Source organism: Colletes latitarsis, chromosome 5 (genome assembly GCF_051014445.1).
Source record: "Colletes latitarsis isolate SP2378_abdomen chromosome 5, iyColLati1, whole genome shotgun sequence".
Classification (NCBI taxonomy): domain Eukaryota; kingdom Metazoa; phylum Arthropoda; class Insecta; order Hymenoptera; family Colletidae; genus Colletes; species Colletes latitarsis.
In genome coordinates, this window is record NC_135138.1 from 38,492,144 (window position 1) to 38,510,473 (window position 18,330).

General features: G+C 37.9%; 3 protein-coding genes across 10 annotated transcripts; 1 reads left to right on the plus strand and 2 right to left on the minus strand.

Annotated features, from left to right (window-relative positions):
* Positions 1-459: 459 nt before the first annotated feature.
* Positions 460-6,798, minus strand: Eb1 (microtubule-associated protein RP/EB family member 1). 5 transcript variants are annotated; one of them, XM_076765027.1, is made up of 7 exons: positions 6,348-6,798; positions 5,644-5,936; positions 3,747-3,978; positions 3,354-3,410; positions 2,394-2,488; positions 2,173-2,331; positions 460-2,058 (listed from the first exon to the last, which is right to left on the minus strand). In XM_076765027.1, the coding sequence occupies exons 2-7, from the start codon at positions 5,908-5,910 to the stop codon at positions 2,035-2,037; spliced, it is 834 nt and encodes a 277-aa protein (XP_076621142.1). In that variant the 5' UTR covers positions 5,911-5,936; positions 6,348-6,798; the 3' UTR covers positions 460-2,034. The 5 variants fall into 5 exon arrangements, with proteins under 5 accessions (XP_076621142.1, XP_076621139.1, XP_076621140.1 ...); XM_076765024.1 differs by having other exon boundaries at positions 460-2,062; positions 6,348-6,789; XM_076765025.1 differs by lacking the exon at positions 6,348-6,798 and adding an exon at positions 6,027-6,251 and having other exon boundaries at positions 460-2,062.
* A 387-nt stretch (positions 6,799-7,185) lies between these two features.
* LOC143341727 (spermatogenesis-defective protein 39 homolog) lies at positions 7,186-9,286 on the minus strand. The gene is made up of 9 exons (XM_076764867.1): positions 9,083-9,286; positions 8,844-9,000; positions 8,533-8,714; positions 8,317-8,453; positions 8,218-8,245; positions 8,002-8,146; positions 7,688-7,929; positions 7,449-7,625; positions 7,186-7,377 (listed from the first exon to the last, which is right to left on the minus strand). Exons 1-9 carry the CDS (start codon positions 9,155-9,157, stop codon positions 7,252-7,254), a joined length of 1,269 nt encoding a protein of 422 aa, XP_076620982.1. The 5' UTR covers positions 9,158-9,286; the 3' UTR covers positions 7,186-7,251.
* A 2,025-nt stretch (positions 9,287-11,311) lies between these two features.
* On the plus strand, positions 11,312-17,630 carry LOC143341735 (inactive ubiquitin carboxyl-terminal hydrolase MINDY-4B). Of its 4 annotated transcripts, XM_076764883.1 has the most exons (12): positions 11,312-11,477; positions 11,860-12,226; positions 12,307-12,448; positions 15,030-15,115; positions 15,278-15,495; positions 15,689-15,914; positions 16,265-16,330; positions 16,398-16,468; positions 16,536-16,686; positions 16,766-16,965; positions 17,081-17,233; positions 17,381-17,630. In XM_076764883.1, the coding sequence occupies exons 3-12, from the start codon at positions 12,319-12,321 to the stop codon at positions 17,424-17,426; spliced, it is 1,347 nt and encodes a 448-aa protein (XP_076620998.1). In that variant the 5' UTR covers positions 11,312-11,477; positions 11,860-12,226; positions 12,307-12,318; the 3' UTR covers positions 17,427-17,630. The 4 variants fall into 4 exon arrangements, with proteins under 4 accessions (XP_076620998.1, XP_076620997.1, XP_076621000.1 ...); XM_076764882.1 differs by having other exon boundaries at positions 11,312-12,226; XM_076764885.1 differs by lacking the exons at positions 11,312-11,477; positions 11,860-12,226; positions 12,307-12,448 and adding an exon at positions 14,357-14,570.
* The last annotated feature ends 700 nt before the right edge of the window (positions 17,631-18,330 follow it).

Consider the following 18,330-nt stretch of genomic DNA (forward strand, 5'->3'; position numbering starts at 1 on the left):
TAATGAACTAACCAGTAATCTGAGACTGTTCTGTCTACTAGATAAGCCTTACTTGAACGCAATAATATTTGTACGAAAAATATTACTCATTATACAACTGTCCTGTTTCAATATTCTGGGAGCTCCTAAACGGATCTGGGGACATCTTAAAAGTTAACGCGTTGACTGCCATGGTGGTCACTGGTGGCCAACGTTTTAAACTTACATACCTTTCAAAATACGTTCTATAAATGAACATTGAAATTAGAAATACTACAAAATAGCAAATAATAAGTTTTAGATAAAACTTCCCCGATGGCCTTCGCGTACGTTGTCAGCCGCCATTTTGAAAAACTTTTTCTTCTCTGGAACGATTGACGGTCGCCGTTAGTTTACGAGTATAGTTGCTCAATTTGTTTTCTTCGGCTGAAAAGTTCAACGACAGAGTACGGTTTAGACAAAGAAACGAAGAATAAAATATTGAATTCTATTAAACGTTTATTACCTCACCAATAAAATTTCAATTTTGAAGCACATTCGCGCGATGATCGTCTTTTACGCACATATAGAGCAATGACGTAGCGAGCGGAAATTAAAATGTAATCTCTCGCCCTTAAAAGTCGTTCGTGGTGCGATTCGCATCGTATTCAAATAATTATAACAATATTTGACGCGTTTCTTACAGTTACTGCGATTCTTAAAAACCTAAAATCATTACATAATTTGTCTTTGTTATTCAAATGACGATTTCAAAAGATACACACACCAGCCATACACACGCAGCAAATATGCAGACGGTTCGCTTTACGTGTTGGAGAACCCTTTCGCTCGTTATTACTCATACACTCTAGGCTACACAATTTTACAAATTTTCAAAAGCGAAGCGCTCCGTTGTCTAATAGTTCTGCAACGTGATTATCGTAGAGTACTCGGGAGGATACACTTTGCGTTTAACTCTAATAATTTCTCTGTAACCTCAAATTTGATCGCTGTTTAAGGCCATCCTTATCCTGAAAAACGGACTATGGAGTAACTATAGTAAGTAACCAGTAAACCAATAACATTCGAATAAATCACGCGTCGATTAAAATCGAATGTATCGACGATCTTGTGCATCTCCAAAAATCAATGCTGGAAAATTGAATAAATCGTCATGTTTCGATTCTATTTCAAGAAAAAAAACGTACGTACACCTGAATTGTTTAAACTGCAATTTTTCTTTACATACAAGTTTACAATTATACGCTTAAAGTGTACAACATGCATTAAATCGAAGATAAAAAATATTTATAAAACTTGTGAAATTCAATTTTAATGCGTTTCGTATCAGTTTGATATACATAATTGTTTCGTACTACGGTTGACAAAATTAATATTAATAACAATCAATTACATACATCTTTCGTTTATGCATAATTGCACGAGGTAAATGGCTTTAACGAGTCGAACAGCACTAGATTATGCACGAATAGACCCCCTACGTTTCAGAGAACTACGCGAGGTATGAAAGGACAAACCGATAAGATCGATCTATTTATCGATAAAAACGTAGTGCATTTACAAACAAAAACACTCACACGTTAATGAACATAGTTAACATAAATCACTGTATAACAAACTGAACTCAGATAATTATTCTGCGTCCATAATTTCCTTGTTTTTTCTTCGTACGTTGAGACTTGTCGATGTTCGAAACTCTACCGTTATTGTAGCACGATAAAGAACTATGACAATATGTAAATTACTAATTCTGTTTCCTTCTTAATAATTACTTGCTGTAGAGTACAACTTATTCGAGTGCATTATTCGACGTATTTCTATCCTAAGTACGTGCGAACCTCAATGAACTCGGTGAACTTTGTAACAAAATGAAGGCGCAAATGCTTAAACAGCTATACAAAGTAGCTTATTAATTATGCAAAGGGTACTGATACTGGCTCACAAACATAATAACCTGAAACGCACTTGAGACAGTTTGCTCTTATTCTTTTTATAATGATTGTACAAAAAAAAAAAGTTAATATTCTTCCTCGTCATCGGGCGCAATTCCGTCTGCTAATTCTTCAGGTGGTGCAAATCCTTCCTACGTGAAAGTAAAAATAACACATGTAGAAATAGAATGTTTCGTAAAACAGTTTCCAATCGCGTAATTTTATAATATCATTTTAAACATAAAATTTCCTAAGAATATACCTCTGTTGCGTAAAGGACGTCTAAGATTTTCTCTATTATTGGTGGAGGATTGTCTCCATTATCACATTCTTGGCACATAACTTCAATATCGCGTAATTTACCGAAATAAAAATCTCTTTCCTTCTCCAATCCCTCGAGCGACATTTTTAGCTCCATCACCTACAAGTTATATTTGTTTACGACAAAGTATTGTATTGTCGTGACAAACAAGCTTACTATACCTGCGCACTAAGCTCTTCGATTTTCCCAGGATCACCACGATTTCCAATGGCGGCTGTTTTCACTTGCGGACGGTGGATTGGAGGAACTTTGTTAACTAGATTTAAAAGTTTTACACGTCATTCTTTACATGTCTTACGTATAATATTATTTTTTAAGATGCAAAATAGTGTTTATTATATTTACATAGATATTACGTACAAATCACAAGAGAACTATAATTGCTTAGTCACAAATCTACTTTCAAATAAAAATAATACTGTACAGACATTTATAGAAGCGGTGCGTATATTCTAACTGAAAGCAGAACAGTTTATGCAAACAACTGTACAATACAGAGAGTTGAAAAACATGCAACGACACATTTATGCATAATATTTGTAACCTTCGCACAGCGGACTACGGGTCCATTTTGACTCGTAGAAACCATTCGTTTTAAAATCGTGATGTTTTAGTTTTTACCGAAGAATGATAATAGTAGTAGTACATGGACTTGAAAAATTTTGTATATTCGATCGGAAATCTTATGTACGAATGAGAATTAACGAAATTCAGATTTGGATCAAAATGGAGCCGTGCCGTTCGATCGCTAAGACGATCTACCGTCCGAAGATTAATAAGCAAACAAATGATATTAACTATTTAAATATTTTTAAGTTGCACGATCAAAATAAAATTTGAATGAACTTTTAAAAAGATATTATGATATTTCATGCAAAAAATGATCGAAATAGTTTATAATGTATAAAGTAAACGAATTCTTTGAGTAGTCAAACAAAGGATGGACAACCAAAATTATGTTTCTTTCAAAAAATTCAGAACAATTTTCTTACTGTTTTAATAAGAAACACTAGAGCTTCCATAAACATTTTTTGGATAGGTACCCTCCTTTAAACTTCTCAATAATAAAACAGAAAAATGAAAAACGAGCACAAAAACATTATAAAAAAAAAAATAATTACTAGTATGGCTTATAGACTTGGTACTAGCTGCAAGTGCAGGAGGCGCAGTTCCCTCACCTGAAGTGAAATTTTTTCCTTATATTATTAAGACGTATGTGTCCATTATTTCTCCATTTTAACAATTTAAATTAAGACTGCTTTGGTGAAATAAATAAACAAAAATTAATACTTAACGATCCATTGAATATCTTTAGCAAATAAATTTACATTTTAAAAATAATTTTTGATATACAAGTGAAAACGGACAAAATTATTTATCGATTAACAGAAAGCGAATATCAAATTTGTGATTATTTGTAAGTGTCAATTATCCTTAATAGGTTTTTTTTGCATTATGTTTAGTGGTATAATTTCAAATACAACATAAAAGAAAAAAGTTGTGGAATAATGTACCAAGACGAGCAGCTGATTTAGGCGAATTTACATCACGTGGCGTGGTGCGTTTTGCATTAGTGCCGTGCGATGCATTACTTCCACCACTACCCATGGATTCTCCTCCTCGCATAGCAAGTGCATCGTATGGCTCCGTTCTGGAGTAGTTTACGTCAAAGAATTTCTTGAACCATTGTAAAAATTCGAAGTTGTCTTGGAATCTACCTTTCACCAGCCTATCAATTGGAACAATCTGCAAACGATTAGCAAAAAGCATGTGGAGCAAAATAATAAAATAAATGAAAAATAAACAAAAATCAATAAAATACAATAAAAATAAAACACAAAGACCAACGTGGTAGAAAATATTGGCAATTATCAAAAAATTTTAATATTTTCGCGCTTCGTTAAACGTTTAGAACGATAAATACATTACTATACCATCAGTTCAGATTTATTTACATAAATTCATGTTGTTTTATTAAAGAATCGTAATATTCAAATTCTGCAAGTACCATATAAAGATTAAAGAAAATTCGGTCCGTTGTATGTCCCTAAGACAATCTGTTACCCCCTACTTGTGTCTGTTTATAGATTGTTAAAGATAACAAAACACTCGTTATAAAATTTTATCTGTATACTGGTAATTTTAGTTCGTGTAATAAATAAGTACTTTTTACCATATTTAACACACATGTAACTATTAGCATTGCATAACTAAACATAATGCAAAAATAAAAGTCTACTTACGTTTAAAACAGATAATCGATTTATAAAGAAAAACAATGTGCTATCGGATGATATAAAATGGTGTATCTGTACATTTATATACGATTGAAATTGCAAAAGCAGAGAGTGCTTTCTACTGTACAACAATAACCCCCTAGAATATCTAATGTACATATAAAATGCTTTATATGTAAAGTGCAACTATACACAGCCAGAATGATTGTTTATGCAGCATAAGTTAAATGATTTGTAGAATTCTATGGACAATGATAATAGCATGCAAAAAGCAACACTATTAAATTGAGACTATATGGCTATACCCTGCTGTTGGCGAGGGACAATGTTACGTTGCTGTATATGCTTTTGTTGCATTTGAGGCTGCTTTATTTGAGGTGGTAAAGGTACCAATTGAGGATTTGATAAATTATGTGTTCCATCAACACCAGAACCCAGTGGTATACGACCACGTGCTTCATAAGCATCATAGTCACGGCCATTATAATTTGCATCAAAGAATTTCTTGAACCATTGTAGAAATTCAAAATTGTCTTGAAAGCGGCCTTTTACTAACTTATCCACCGATATTACCTGAACCATTTTCATAATAATATGATTATGATCTTCCGCATAATGCTGTTCATATAACAAAACTTTCTGTGAAGCAATCTGATTCCATGTATTGACATGATATCTTGTTTCATTGCTTCAGCTCACCTTGACACTAGTGTCTCATTTCATTAATATACGTTCAAAACTATTCTTGGAGTTCAACTATATCACATATATTACTTAAACAAGGAATTCTTAAGATAGGAGCTTCACAAAAGAAACTTAAACAACTTACTAGTTCTTTAGCTGTGAAAAACAAAGGTACCCACACATACATACATACATACATATATGTATATATATATATATGTATAATGTGTGTGTGCATAAGTGTGCGAGTCTAATAAATTTCAATCATATTTTTCTTATCAAATAGACATATTATATGCATTATATAGCAATAATTCAAATAAATGTTTGATAATAACAAAGATAAAGTATAAATTTCACTTTAAAATCTATAATTCAATTAATCTTGTATATACTATACCGGTTGACAAAGAAAGTCATTCTTAAAAATTGTGCACTATTTCTGTCTAGGGTTTTTTGAATAAATTACATTAATATCTTTTTCACATACCTTATCTACATTCATCTTTTTGAAACCTCCTTGGAGAATTTTGAAATTCTGTATGTATTCATGCTCGAGGTTAGTCTTGAATTTAACCCTCTTCAAAGATACACTACCAGGGAAAAGCATGTCCATGAACTGACAGTAAACAGCACCAGTACATAACTCCTCAATCTTGCTGAACGATGATTGCAAACAATCATTCACCCATGCCAGCATATCATGTCGACTCAGATTTTCTGTTGTCACATTTGTTGCATAGACATTAACAGCCATATTGCTGGTCTTCTTTTAATAAACGGCTGAAATATAGTAATTTACGGTTTAGTTAAAAACCGGTCGCTTAAATTACGCGTTATCAGTGGATTGATAGGACAAAAGATATATGTTACACATAAAATTGATTGGTTCTAAAGTCCGAAGCAAATACAGTAGCTTGGTGTAATATATTTATCGAATAATCGTAAGACAATCACTCGGTATGCCTTAAACGGTTAATCTCAAAGCAGACTTAAAAGGAACAACATTCCATTCACTTTTTTGGCCTAAGACACTCCGTCGACATATTCGGGGCTCTTTCTAGGACGTGCCACGAATTCGGAGGATGCATATTTTCTCGAAATGTAACACTAGCCGGTGATTTGAATCTTACGAACGCGTTAAGAATCTTCTAATGTTTCTCTAAATCTTAAAATACACTTACAATAACTTACCGAATAACGCGGAAACACCGTAACACCAATCGGGAGTGGTTCCCGCACGCAGATGACAAATGTGTACTAGATCGTTCAAATGCGCATACAACGTAAACTTCTAACGGTTCCTCCAGCAACGATTGGACGATATACATGTACCACACTAAATTTTGCCGTGAAATTCAGCGATTTCTATACAAATTTTCCTCTCGTACTTATCCCCCAACTCATTTATTTTTACCATCTACTGGCCAGAGCTTATTTCATCCAACTGACCGAGTAGCAACAAAACTTTCACGCGTTTGTCAATGAAATTAACAAACGAACACAACCGCACTCTAGAGATTTCAGCCGCCGGTATCTGAGTTCGTTGCTCTGAGATACGTTTAAAATTGAAGAATTTGCGATATCCGTTAATGGAGGAGATCGAATCTTTAATCCCGTCTCACAAGGCGTGTCTCTTTCACTACTGTCTGTTAGATGCTATCCAATCATAAGTACCTTCTTGGACAAAATCGTTGAACCGGCAACAACTGTCGTGAAATTCACTACCGTTATTCGTTATTGGTACCTTTAATATTTTCGCTGCCAGCCAAATTTGGAGAATTTTTCATATAACCCGAGCAATTTTTGGAGTTTAATCCCTTATAAAATAATTTTCTTCGGTTAGATATGTTACTTTTCGACTTCTAAAACTTATTTGCTACGTTTTAAAGCATGAACAAACGACACGTGTCTAATGTATCTGTGAAATTTTATTTTTTTTATATAAATTCTAAATTCTGATCTTTTATCCCCTTTTTGTTTGATCTGTAGCGAAGAATGTATTAGGCTGTAAAATAAATGGATACCCCGATGAAAATGTATTATTATTATTTCACGTAATAAATACTTAAATTTAATACAATTGATAAAATTAATTCTAATTTTTCCATTTAACCGATGGCAAACGCAATGCACTTTCCGCGTAGAAATATTCCTCCGATTGTTGTTGCAATTTGGTTTTATATTCCAATAACGCGGCACGATCTCCTTGCTGTACGAGAATCTATGAGAAAAAATGCAAGATTAATGCATCCCATTTCTTATAGATGTTTAATTGGATAATCGAACACTCACATCGATTGCTATTCTAAAGCAATGCATGGTCTTTGCCAATTCTAACCGTCTTTCTAAATTATCGATATATTTTATATATTTTTCCAGAATATTGAAAGATGCATTATTTTTGTGCAATATTTTCAATACATCCTCTATAGGTAGATGAATTTGCAACTTTTTACTTCCTAGCCAGCCCTAGTAAATATCTTTTTTATTTATTTTTTCGAACAAAACGTCTATAAAATGTTGCTCGTTACCTTTGTTAGCAACAATCGATCAACATCGTCCCATTCACCAGCCGATGCTCGAACTTCTAACGCAATTTTCTGATATTGTCTAGGAGATATATCGTGTTGATGAGATAATATTGTAGGAGACATTAAACTACCCTCTTGTAAATTCCAATGACCTTTACACGCGTGTCTCAGACACTCGAGAACAGAAGAATCTAATTCTATTTCGTCGTTACCATCTATTTTCTTCACTGCCATTTGCCACTCTAATATCGTTAGCACAGTTTAATTAAATACCTAGATAAATTATTTGAATACTTAAAAGGAAAATAATTTACCGAGTAGCTTTATGTAGGACTGAACAAACGAAGCTTCTTTACAGTCGGTTAGGGTTGAAAATTGTGTTTTATAAATATTTCGAAGTTTGTACAATAGTTTATCAGGATCTCGAGTATTTTTTATAATAATATGTAAAGTTTTCATCTAAAATGAAACGCGATTTACTACATTTGTCGAGCGGATTAAAAATTTATATTGCAGGAAAATTGACTTACAGCAGCATCCAATGATTGCCCTAGCATTCTGTGCAAATTGTTAGTTAATGAAAAAATAAGAGACTGTGCTTTACAAAAAATGTGTTTAGAAATACATACGTTAAAATATTGGTAATTTCATTCATTTGTAATCTTGTAGAAAGGTATCGTACATATACATTTACAGCATCTGGTCTTTCCGCTAATATTCTTTGTACCAAGGATCTTTTCAGAGTTTTTATAAGAAATAAGATAATCTGAAATATTATTTTTTCAATCTGCATAAAAATAAATTTAACTTGGACACTTTACAAGTTTGTAAAAATGAAAAGTTACTATTAAAATTGCATTTCCATCTCCACTTATCATAGCAGCATCCAATAACGCTGTTTTAGAGACTAAGGATTTATACTGTTCCAATGAATATGGTTGTCCTAGTAAAATTTTTGAAAGAGTTATATCTGGTTGTATACTTGTTGCTTCGGATTGAAGATTCTGTAATTTATCCGTTGCCAAAACTGTAGAACACAAAATATTTCATGTAATTTACATACTTTGATCGTTACTGGATCTATGATCAAGCAATAAACGTAGAAACTACTCTGAGCAAGGCATGCATTTGTTTGTATAGGAATTTACTGACATACTGCTAGAAAGTGTTTTCTCTGATATAACAGACAGCATAGGTTTCAATGGTTGATAATCATCGGTACTTTTTAAAGATCCCTCAGGTGTCGAGGTATTAGAAATACCAGCCCATAGCTTATCTGTGTCGGTCTTTGATACCCCAAACAACTGGTCCACCTGCACCATTATACATTAATGAACTTCTTGATAGGAAAAACTTACACATCAAGCAGTCTTGATATAAATTTTTTAACTTAACCTCATTGTTTTCAAAACAGAAGGATCGCTTCTCGCTGCTGTACCAAAAATCTTCGTCATCTTTAGCAGAGTTCATACTTATGATACTTGTTAAACAACTAATTTATATATACATTTAATATAAAAGATCTTCAAGCACTGAATATTGTTTTATCGACAAGAAAGCATACGTATGTATACATGGACGAGCTAGAGATGCCAGATTGAGCACAGTTTGTCGTGGAATAGTTCGTTATTTTCAACGATAGATAGCGCTTATTTTTCGACCTCAGACTCTCTGGTGCTAAAAAGCCCAAGCTTGTCGAGAAATCCATCTAGCATGGACGATACGAACTATTCCACGACAAACTTGGGCGTTTTACCGTAGATGGCTGTGCAAATCATGTACCACCGATGGGTCACACTTTCTTTAACTTACCAAAAATGATTGAAAATTTTTTTTCGTCGAAAAATTTAGGCACCTACTCGAATTTTTTTCTCGAAAGTGTTTAAGATTTCGAGGGTATGTCTATTGACCAAAAATGATTGCAATTTACCCCCGCAACTAAAAATAATTTTTTTGGACTGATTTAAAATTTTTTAATTTCATTCTATATCGTAGAATGAAATATTATATTAATTAATTTAGGTTTCTTGACGTATAAAGGAAACGGTACATTGAAACGTAAAGGTAAAGTATCTGACGGAAAGATAGAAACTACATACTTTCTAAACCTTAATGTAACGTTCCGCTTACAGATACGAATCGATTCGTTAAGCCCGTCAGTTTCTAACATCATCGCAGAAACGTGTAAATCTGATCGATCATTAAGTAACCAAATACTCGTAGTTGCACGTAATTTCCTGTAACTTCGCTCCTGGTACTACGCCACCCGGTTCTAAGTTCAATTTCATATTGCACTCTGGCAATATACCAGACATCATCTGCGACGCGTACATACATACATACATGCATACATACTTATAGAAACATTTCAAACAATGCACGCACCTAAATACAGGATACCTCGTAAGGTCGGTAGTATGCTGGTATTGAACAATTTCCAAGCTAAAAATACTGTAAGTCTTGACGTTTTCACACGATCATTCTCGATCGCATACGTATATACTTTACAAGTAATTAAATCTGTATCCGTATCTTTGTACATGGGCTCTATAGAAACGTGCGATACGATACTATTATGAAAGTAGCGTCTAAATAATTAAATATATTACTGTGAATTGGATCATAAGAGATTGATGTGTAAAATATATGTATGATAGTTAGTAGCAGCTTGTACACGATTGTACACATAAGTCTGCGTATTTCCGCGCGTACTTAGGTATTCATGCAAACTGCACGTACGCTCCCACTCGGAACTTTGGATCGTACTTTCGAAGGCCAAATATGGAGCATCTATTTCGAACGAACGCGAACTTGAACTTAACCAACCGACGTAATCTTGATGGTGGCGGCATGATAGTCAGGAAATTGGTAATTATGGACGAGAGCGATAAGATACGCTTTCCGTTGGAAGTTTAACGACTGGCCCGTATAGATGTAGGTAAAATTATTTGATACGCAGATTGCTAGCCGATGGCGGCTCACCTTGACGCGAAGCATTTCCTCTATTTCTAAACCTTCGTATTACACGGTCCTGCTAACGCGTGAAATTATGCAATTCAGTCGTTAACCTTTATTCAGCGACGATAAAATGTATTCAATGCCCTAGAACGAAGCTTTTGAACAACTTAATGGCTAGACACAATGACAGGAAAATTCTTATGACTCTGTTACACGATCATACGAGATTCCATACAATCCTAATCAACAATTATAAGTCTTATAAAAATAAGTAATTTTAAGTTTATTTCATACTAGCCTAATAAAAGGAACAACAGGATCGAAGTTGGAAGAATGGCTTCCAGTTTAACGCGATCACCTTGCACGGGCGAAGGCGTTCAAAGAAATTACTGATATTTTTATCGAAAACCTTCACCGCCTTTGCTCGCAACAGATGTACGCCTTGTTTCCGATTATCCATTTCGAACGAAAATACCACGAAACGCGTGTTGAGATTGGTAGCCGCGATAAAGTCGCGAGATACCACACGTGCGAGACGAGCCATCGCGCCACTGCACGTGTGAATTTATGCATATAAGCACGCGGCTGTGTATGCAGGCATAAAAGCGTTACTCGACTGCATCGAGAACTTCAGTAAGCATGTTACGACGTTGCGAAGTGACTAGAGTTTCGGCGCCATTCAACAAATGCCCTACTCGTTTATCGGTTTCAAACGTGAAAATACGACAAAAATGTTATAAGATTAATTCCATACAATAGGTAGCACAATATTACGAATGCAAGAGCCCTACCCTTTATTCGCTTCGAAAGAGTTTAAATTCGTAATTGCTGCGTGTAAATTTTATTATCTATTTGTTTTTTTTCTTTTATTAAGCGAAATTCTGCTATTCCAAAGTACCTGCGCCCTAACGAAATGGCTAGTTTATCACGTTGTTCGATTAGAGCAAAAGTTCAGGGAATGAAAGCTGTTTCGCGAGCTACCCCTAAATGCAATCTTTTTAATCGGTGTGTCTAAGGTTCCGTCGAAGGTCTGAAATTTCCAAGCGTCGCGTCGTCGGGGGCGAAAACCGAAACTTTGCACGTCAGTCTGACGCGCAACGTGTGAACTTTTTTTCGCCAACGTCTGCCGATCGCGGGCTTTCCTAAAGCTCCTAGTCGGAGCTATCCTCGAGTTCACGGCTCGGTGTTACGTCCATATACATACGTATCTACAGCCTGGTGGGATAGTAGCTCGTGCGCGGCGCGATGAACCGACACGGCCTTAAGCTGCCGGAATTATTAACTCCTGTCAGTTCAGGTAGCTCGATGCACCAACGAGCACTTGACTAGCTCTTCCACATACTCGTTAATACGTCCGAAGGAACGATCGTCGGGGATCTAAACGTCGATCCAGGAAGACGCTGAAAAACAAACTTTCATTTATGTAGTCGTTATCGTTTTTGGACTTGTAAAGGATTGGATATCGAGACGATTTCTGATACAAGATCTACTCTCATCTTCGTCGATGGACTTGGTTGTAAACTATCGTCGGTTGTAAGACGTTGAGAACTCGAGGACCTCTCCATCTTGGACCAGTTCGTTGTTCGTATCGTGTTGAAGCGACACGACAGACTGATTGATTACGTCGACCGTTTATCGATGTTGGTCGTTCTTTTGTTAAGGATCCAGTCGACATGGAGGAACCGGAAGAGACCGAGGATACTGCCAATTCGTGTTCCAAAGCGTCGTCAGCATCCTCGGCGTGCGGCAAGAGACACTGCACGGAAATGCGCGCGGAGAAACCGGTGTATCTTCGACAGAAAGGTACGCGATCCAAACATCTTGCACGTACGATAGCCGAATTTGTTGTTAAAAAATACACGATCTTTTGCGCTTAATAATTATCGAGAAACGTACTACCCAGTCGTTATGTTCTTAATAGTACTACGTTAACCGTCTATCGCAGTGGTTTCCAAACTTTTCGAGAATCCCCCGCTGAAAAAGGTAAATTCTTTTCCGACGAATCGAAAAGGCCGGGGCAAACAGATTTTTTAGGCTCTCCTTTTAGGAGCGATGGAGGCACGAGCAGGTGAATCAGATCGATGAATCGCGGAGAGGAGCCGTACTCGCGAGGGGTAAATTAAGCCGCGTTATATCGGTGGGTGTAATCGGTGAATGCAGATGCCTGTTCCGACGCGAATTCGTAATTCGATAGACTCGATTGCACGCGAGCACGCGATTCGACCAGAGGCTCCGAAGCAATCGAGACGCGTGCTGGAGAGAGCACACCCCCGTTATGCTCGCGAATGTGTAAGGGACACGTGTTATTCACCGTTAACATGCGTCGCGAAGCTGATAGAACGTCTCGGCACCATCGGTATTCTCCTTTTTTTTACGATGCAACGGGGCAATCTAGTTTGCAACGTGTCTGGAAGTCGTCTGTCTGGATGTCTACAGTTCCAATCACAACCTTCGGAACAAAGGAAGAATGTTAAAAAATGATCAATTTTGGCATTATATACCAAATGAAAAATTAATACCTTCACCCCTTCTCGGGTGTGACTCGTTCAAAGTTCTTTGATCGTCTTCTTTCTTGGATATCGAATCGTTTTTTAAATAATTTTTTAGAAAATCGCCTAAAAGACGAACCAAAGATTAGAGCAGAGCAAATATCTACATACAGAGTATATTTAGGTGCAAGAATACCTTCCTCGTTCTTTTCTCTTATCTATTAATAAATACAGAAAATTACGGAGATCGCGGACAGGTACGGAAACTATTGCTTCGGGAGAAAATACCTCGTGAACAAAAATCCAAGGTTTTTTTTTCCAAAGTTCGTGCTGTCACGCGAAGTAGTGTTGCGCAGCACGGTGTTTTGCGACTGTAAAACAGTACGCAACCATAACACATGTATGTATGTACGTAGAGAAACGGTAAACGAAAACATGAACGCGTTCGAGGGCGTACGATTACTTCACGGCGCATTAAATTATTTCGGGCGAAACGGCATTTTCAATTTTCCACTGCTCCAGATTCGAAATTGCGGAAGTACGTGCATTCCGCGTTCACCGATTCGAGTAATTGTAAAAAACCGCATCGAGTCTATCATTATTGCTCTTCGTTCTGTGGCAAACGTGTTCCACCCGCGTGAAGATCTTACTGGATTTAATGTATATCCTGATTTAATACTCTATTCAGGAATCCGGGGTCCAATTACTGATATTCATTGCATTATCGCAATTTCATGACATAAAAATTACGTGGAAACGTAATTTACCGTTTAGCATTAACGATGACCAGCGAGCGCAAAAACAAACGCGAGTTATCTCTGTAGAAAACGGTAAAAATGTTTCATGTAAATTAGCTAAAATGAAATTGTTCAGAAATCTAAAGGACATTAAAAACGTATTAGAGTGAACAATTTGAAAAAGTGACAAGACCAAGAGTGTTAATAATCGTCGGGAAACAGGGGAAGAAGGTGGTGTGTTCGCGAGACGCGAATCGTGCCAATCGACGCGTCAACGGCAATTAAGATCCAAGTGGTTCACCGCCTACGCGCCGAAGAATCGCTGCACTTCCGGTATACGTCCGTTCAATGGCAAACGCCCGGGACACACGATTTGATTCATCGCGTGGTCCGAGACATGTACGGCGGAGACAGACAGACGTTATTGGGGCATGTCTATCGTCTATCTTCCCGAAGTGTCTTCGGACATACGAATTGACGCGTTTCGTGCGCTTCAACTTTCACGGACTTCTCGAGATACGAAGCGCGGATAAGCCGTATATAAAGGGTCTTGGAATCCAGCACGAATCCCCAATTGATATTCGATTGCTTGGCGGGCTTGGTGTGCCAGTGTGCATCACCGGGTGACAATCGTCAGAAGTCGTGATCCTGTACCCGAGCCACCTACAGTCAGTGGAACGAAAATATTCAAACTCCGGGGTGCGTTTCGCTTTATTCTTCTACGACTCCAATATTTATACCCCTAACGTGTTCATTATTTTTTCTAAGTTCTAATACTAGGCCTGGGATCCATCGATGAACACGTTTTCCGTATAAATAATTAAGTTGTAAGAAAAAAAAGCATATCCTAGTGTCCGAATATTTTCGTTACTCGTTACGGTAGATGTCTTGCTTCGGTTCGGCCTATTACTATCCGGTCTCGTACCCGAAATTCAATTTTTTCGCGTCCAGTGTTCCGTACCGTTCCTCGTCGTTTCGTCACACATGTAAAATTCGGTGTCTTTCGATCTCGAGGAGACTGAAAGATGTTGTTGTCCGCCAGAGCGGCCAGGTGCGCGGCCCTTATGGGAGAACCGGATGAACTCTATCCAGGTGGAGAAGAAACCTGCGTCCGTACAGCAACGTGAACGTTAACCTTCCATGTACCTTTGCTTTCAGAGAAAATTATATACCCACGGAATACAAGGACACTGGCAAAGACGGCAGTAATTGGCGGCAAACCGATCGAGGAGGAAGCGTGCATGGTAATTTATTCTAATTGGGACTTTGTACTCCTTGTATTCGGTAGGTTGCTTAGAATCGCTGTGATGTTACGGTTGACTTTAGTAGCCCCTACTGCACCGATCTGTTTATGTAAATCAATTTACAAGTCATTTGCAAGTTCCTAATATTTTTGCTCGCAACAGGCCCTACGAACCTTGGTGTTCGGGAGTCCCGCCACTCCACCGAAACCAGAATGGGCAAGGACCGGATTAACCTTGCGACCATATGGTCAGAACTTGGCATTTGGGTTACGATCGCCACGGAACACGACGAGAGGTCTTGTCACGGCCGTTCAGGCGATCATGTTGAAGCACTTTCTGTTCAAATGCAACAGACAAGACGTCCGCGCGAATCCAGAAAGGTAGATGAATAGTACCCAAAGTCCAAGTCCGGAAAGCTTAAAATCAAACAAACAAATATAACGCTGTAGACACTGTAAATTATAGTACGCGCAGAACTTTTTTTACTATCGGAGCCAAATTGTTCGTAGAACTGTATCGATGATATCGAGAAGCGGGCCGAAAGTTTTGACAATTATTTCTGTTGAACGGTAGCCTGCTGAAACCTTCGTACGACAGGCAAATCGATGTCCTGACAGCGGCAATAGCCGAGATCATTTGGCGATGCGCCGGCGGATTCGTAGTGCAAAATACTGGTTGCTCGCCAAATCAAAGTGTCGCCGGAAACGCGAACGTGCCGAGGGCTGTGGTTGCCTTACCTCAGGAAACACCCTATTTGCAGCATAGCGTGCAATATTTCCAGGATGGACTGACTGAGACCGTACGTAAATACACTGCTCAACATAATTATAGGATCAACTGTTCGAATACCTCTAATCCAACATGCTATTAACACACTGCCCCAAATGATTACACGATCGTCTGATCGAGTTACAGGTATCTCTTGGCTTCCAAACTAGTTCCGTTTCAAGACATCGTTCGTACATGCTTTAGTTCGATGTCTACACGTACATCTTCCATCCCTGTGTTCATGAAATAAAATATAAAATTTCATTAAACTATACTCCTATCCATGGAACATTGGGGACGTCTTTTACCAATTTAAATTCCTTCTTTCCGATCTGTAATGCATTTATACCTGAAGAATTTACAAGAATAACTTACTTTTAGCTGCACTTGTTCGAGTTCGATTCTCTGGACGACCTCCAAATATTCATCAAAAGATACTTATATTTGGTAAGTCATACTTTCTTTTCAAATATTTTTCTCGCACATAAGCTTGCAATACGATGTTGGCTTTTAGTTCCAAGACGAGGGTGGTCCCGGTGCCCAGTTGCTGTTGTACAGCGCTTTACTTTCCAGAGATCTTTCCAAGTGAGTGCTCGAAATGAGAATTAAGAATTTCTATTCCATAGATTGAACGTTAAATTATCGACTACAGAGTACGAACCGATCTCGAAGACCCCAGAGCGTCGATTTTAGGCGGCTGTCCCGAAGAAGGTCCACTCAGCGTCGTGATGCTTTCGTTGACTGGTCGTGCCTCGCCTCATCTTCACAACGGGGTGCTCCACGTGGGGGATGAAAATACATACGTTAGTGACTTTCTTTGCTTTTTCATTATTTTTCTTTACCTCGAGCATGCTGGTCCTTAGTTCTTCTGTAAAATTCAAGGCTGTGCCGCAATGGGGCGTCCTGGTGAGAAGCGAGATAGGGTTCCTAGTGCACGAGGGCGACGGACAAGTAACCAAGCAACCGGGTTCTCGGCTGAAAACCCCAAGTTTGCCGATCTGGGTCACCTTGTGCCATGGTCACCATGGTGTCCTCTTCAACACGAACCGGGAATTGCTTCGAAATTATCACGCTGAACGCCTGTACGTTCAAAATGCCTACGCTAAATCTTAATTGAATTTATAATTTACCTGCTTCTTAATGCGCATTCGACTATTCCGAATTTTTCTTTATACGTGTATCTTTGTATTTTACAAGCTTCGACGTTCAGTACTTTACTTGCGGCGGCAGTCATGCTACTTTGACCGTGGACACGAGGTCGAATTCAGGAAATGATTCAGAGTTCGAGGGTGCGAGCAAAGAGTGCATGGACATTGCCGCGACTCCGTTAGAAAAGCTTATTCGTTCCAAGTAAGTATCATTATACCCATTTTTCATTTTAATAACGGTACACATTAATTCGAAATTAATAAACTCTTCTTCCGGATCACTCTTATTACGTTCCAACGTATTGGATCTAACATTTTAGATCCGTTGTTTTATTTCGATTACTTGCAGATGGCAAGACGCTTACGTACAATGGAACGGAACACCCTTGATGTGAATGCGAAATCGATCTTCTTCTACGCGTCTCTATAAACATCAGACAAATTGTAACTTGAAGTTTTACCGTTCGATCGTTATAGCACCTTTTTAAACGTTTATTTAAACATGGAAATAAGTTTATTGCTCGTATTGCTCTACTTAAATAATCACTTTGTTCAGAGCTGGTATCAAAATTTCCAAGAGACGATTATCTGGAACGACGTCTCCTTGGAAAGCTACCTTGTAAAAATATAGAAATTCCATAAAAACAAATCGATAGCGTTCGATCTATTCGACAAACACCTCTCGACATGCGATCGCGTGAAGTGTAACCTGGTTCGACCGATTGCGCTCTAAATAGATGCATATATGTATGTATAATATATCTTCCCTTCGTCCTCCGATAATAATTTTAAGAACTTTAGTCGTCGGTCATCGTCGTTCAAGAATCCTAACAGGAAACGCCAACAAGGTCCAACGTAAGAATACTAAGCTCCACGAAGCACCCGAGACGGGAAACAATGCAGTATCCAATCGGGTCAAGAATTCGTTTAATCATAACTTAAACTCTCACCTAGATTGTTCCTCGTTTGGGTAGCGAACGCGGCGAGGAATTTTCACACGCTTTGATGAAACAAAGCGCATCCAAATGTGTCCTACAATTAATGACGGTACAAAAGTTTAAGAACAATGGTCCGCGCTATAGAGAGAACCTATCGGTATACCCAGTTACGGGGTTTCGGCTTTCACGAGAGCAACTAGCGATGGAGATTCGCAATACTTGAAATCCCCATCGCTAAGGGCGACAGAGTTGCATGTGGACACGTATACTCGCACAATTTACTCCTGATGAAAGTAAACACCTGTTCGAAGCAGGGCCAGGAAGGCGCTCGGTTGGTCGTCGATTCCCCCCTTCCTAACAA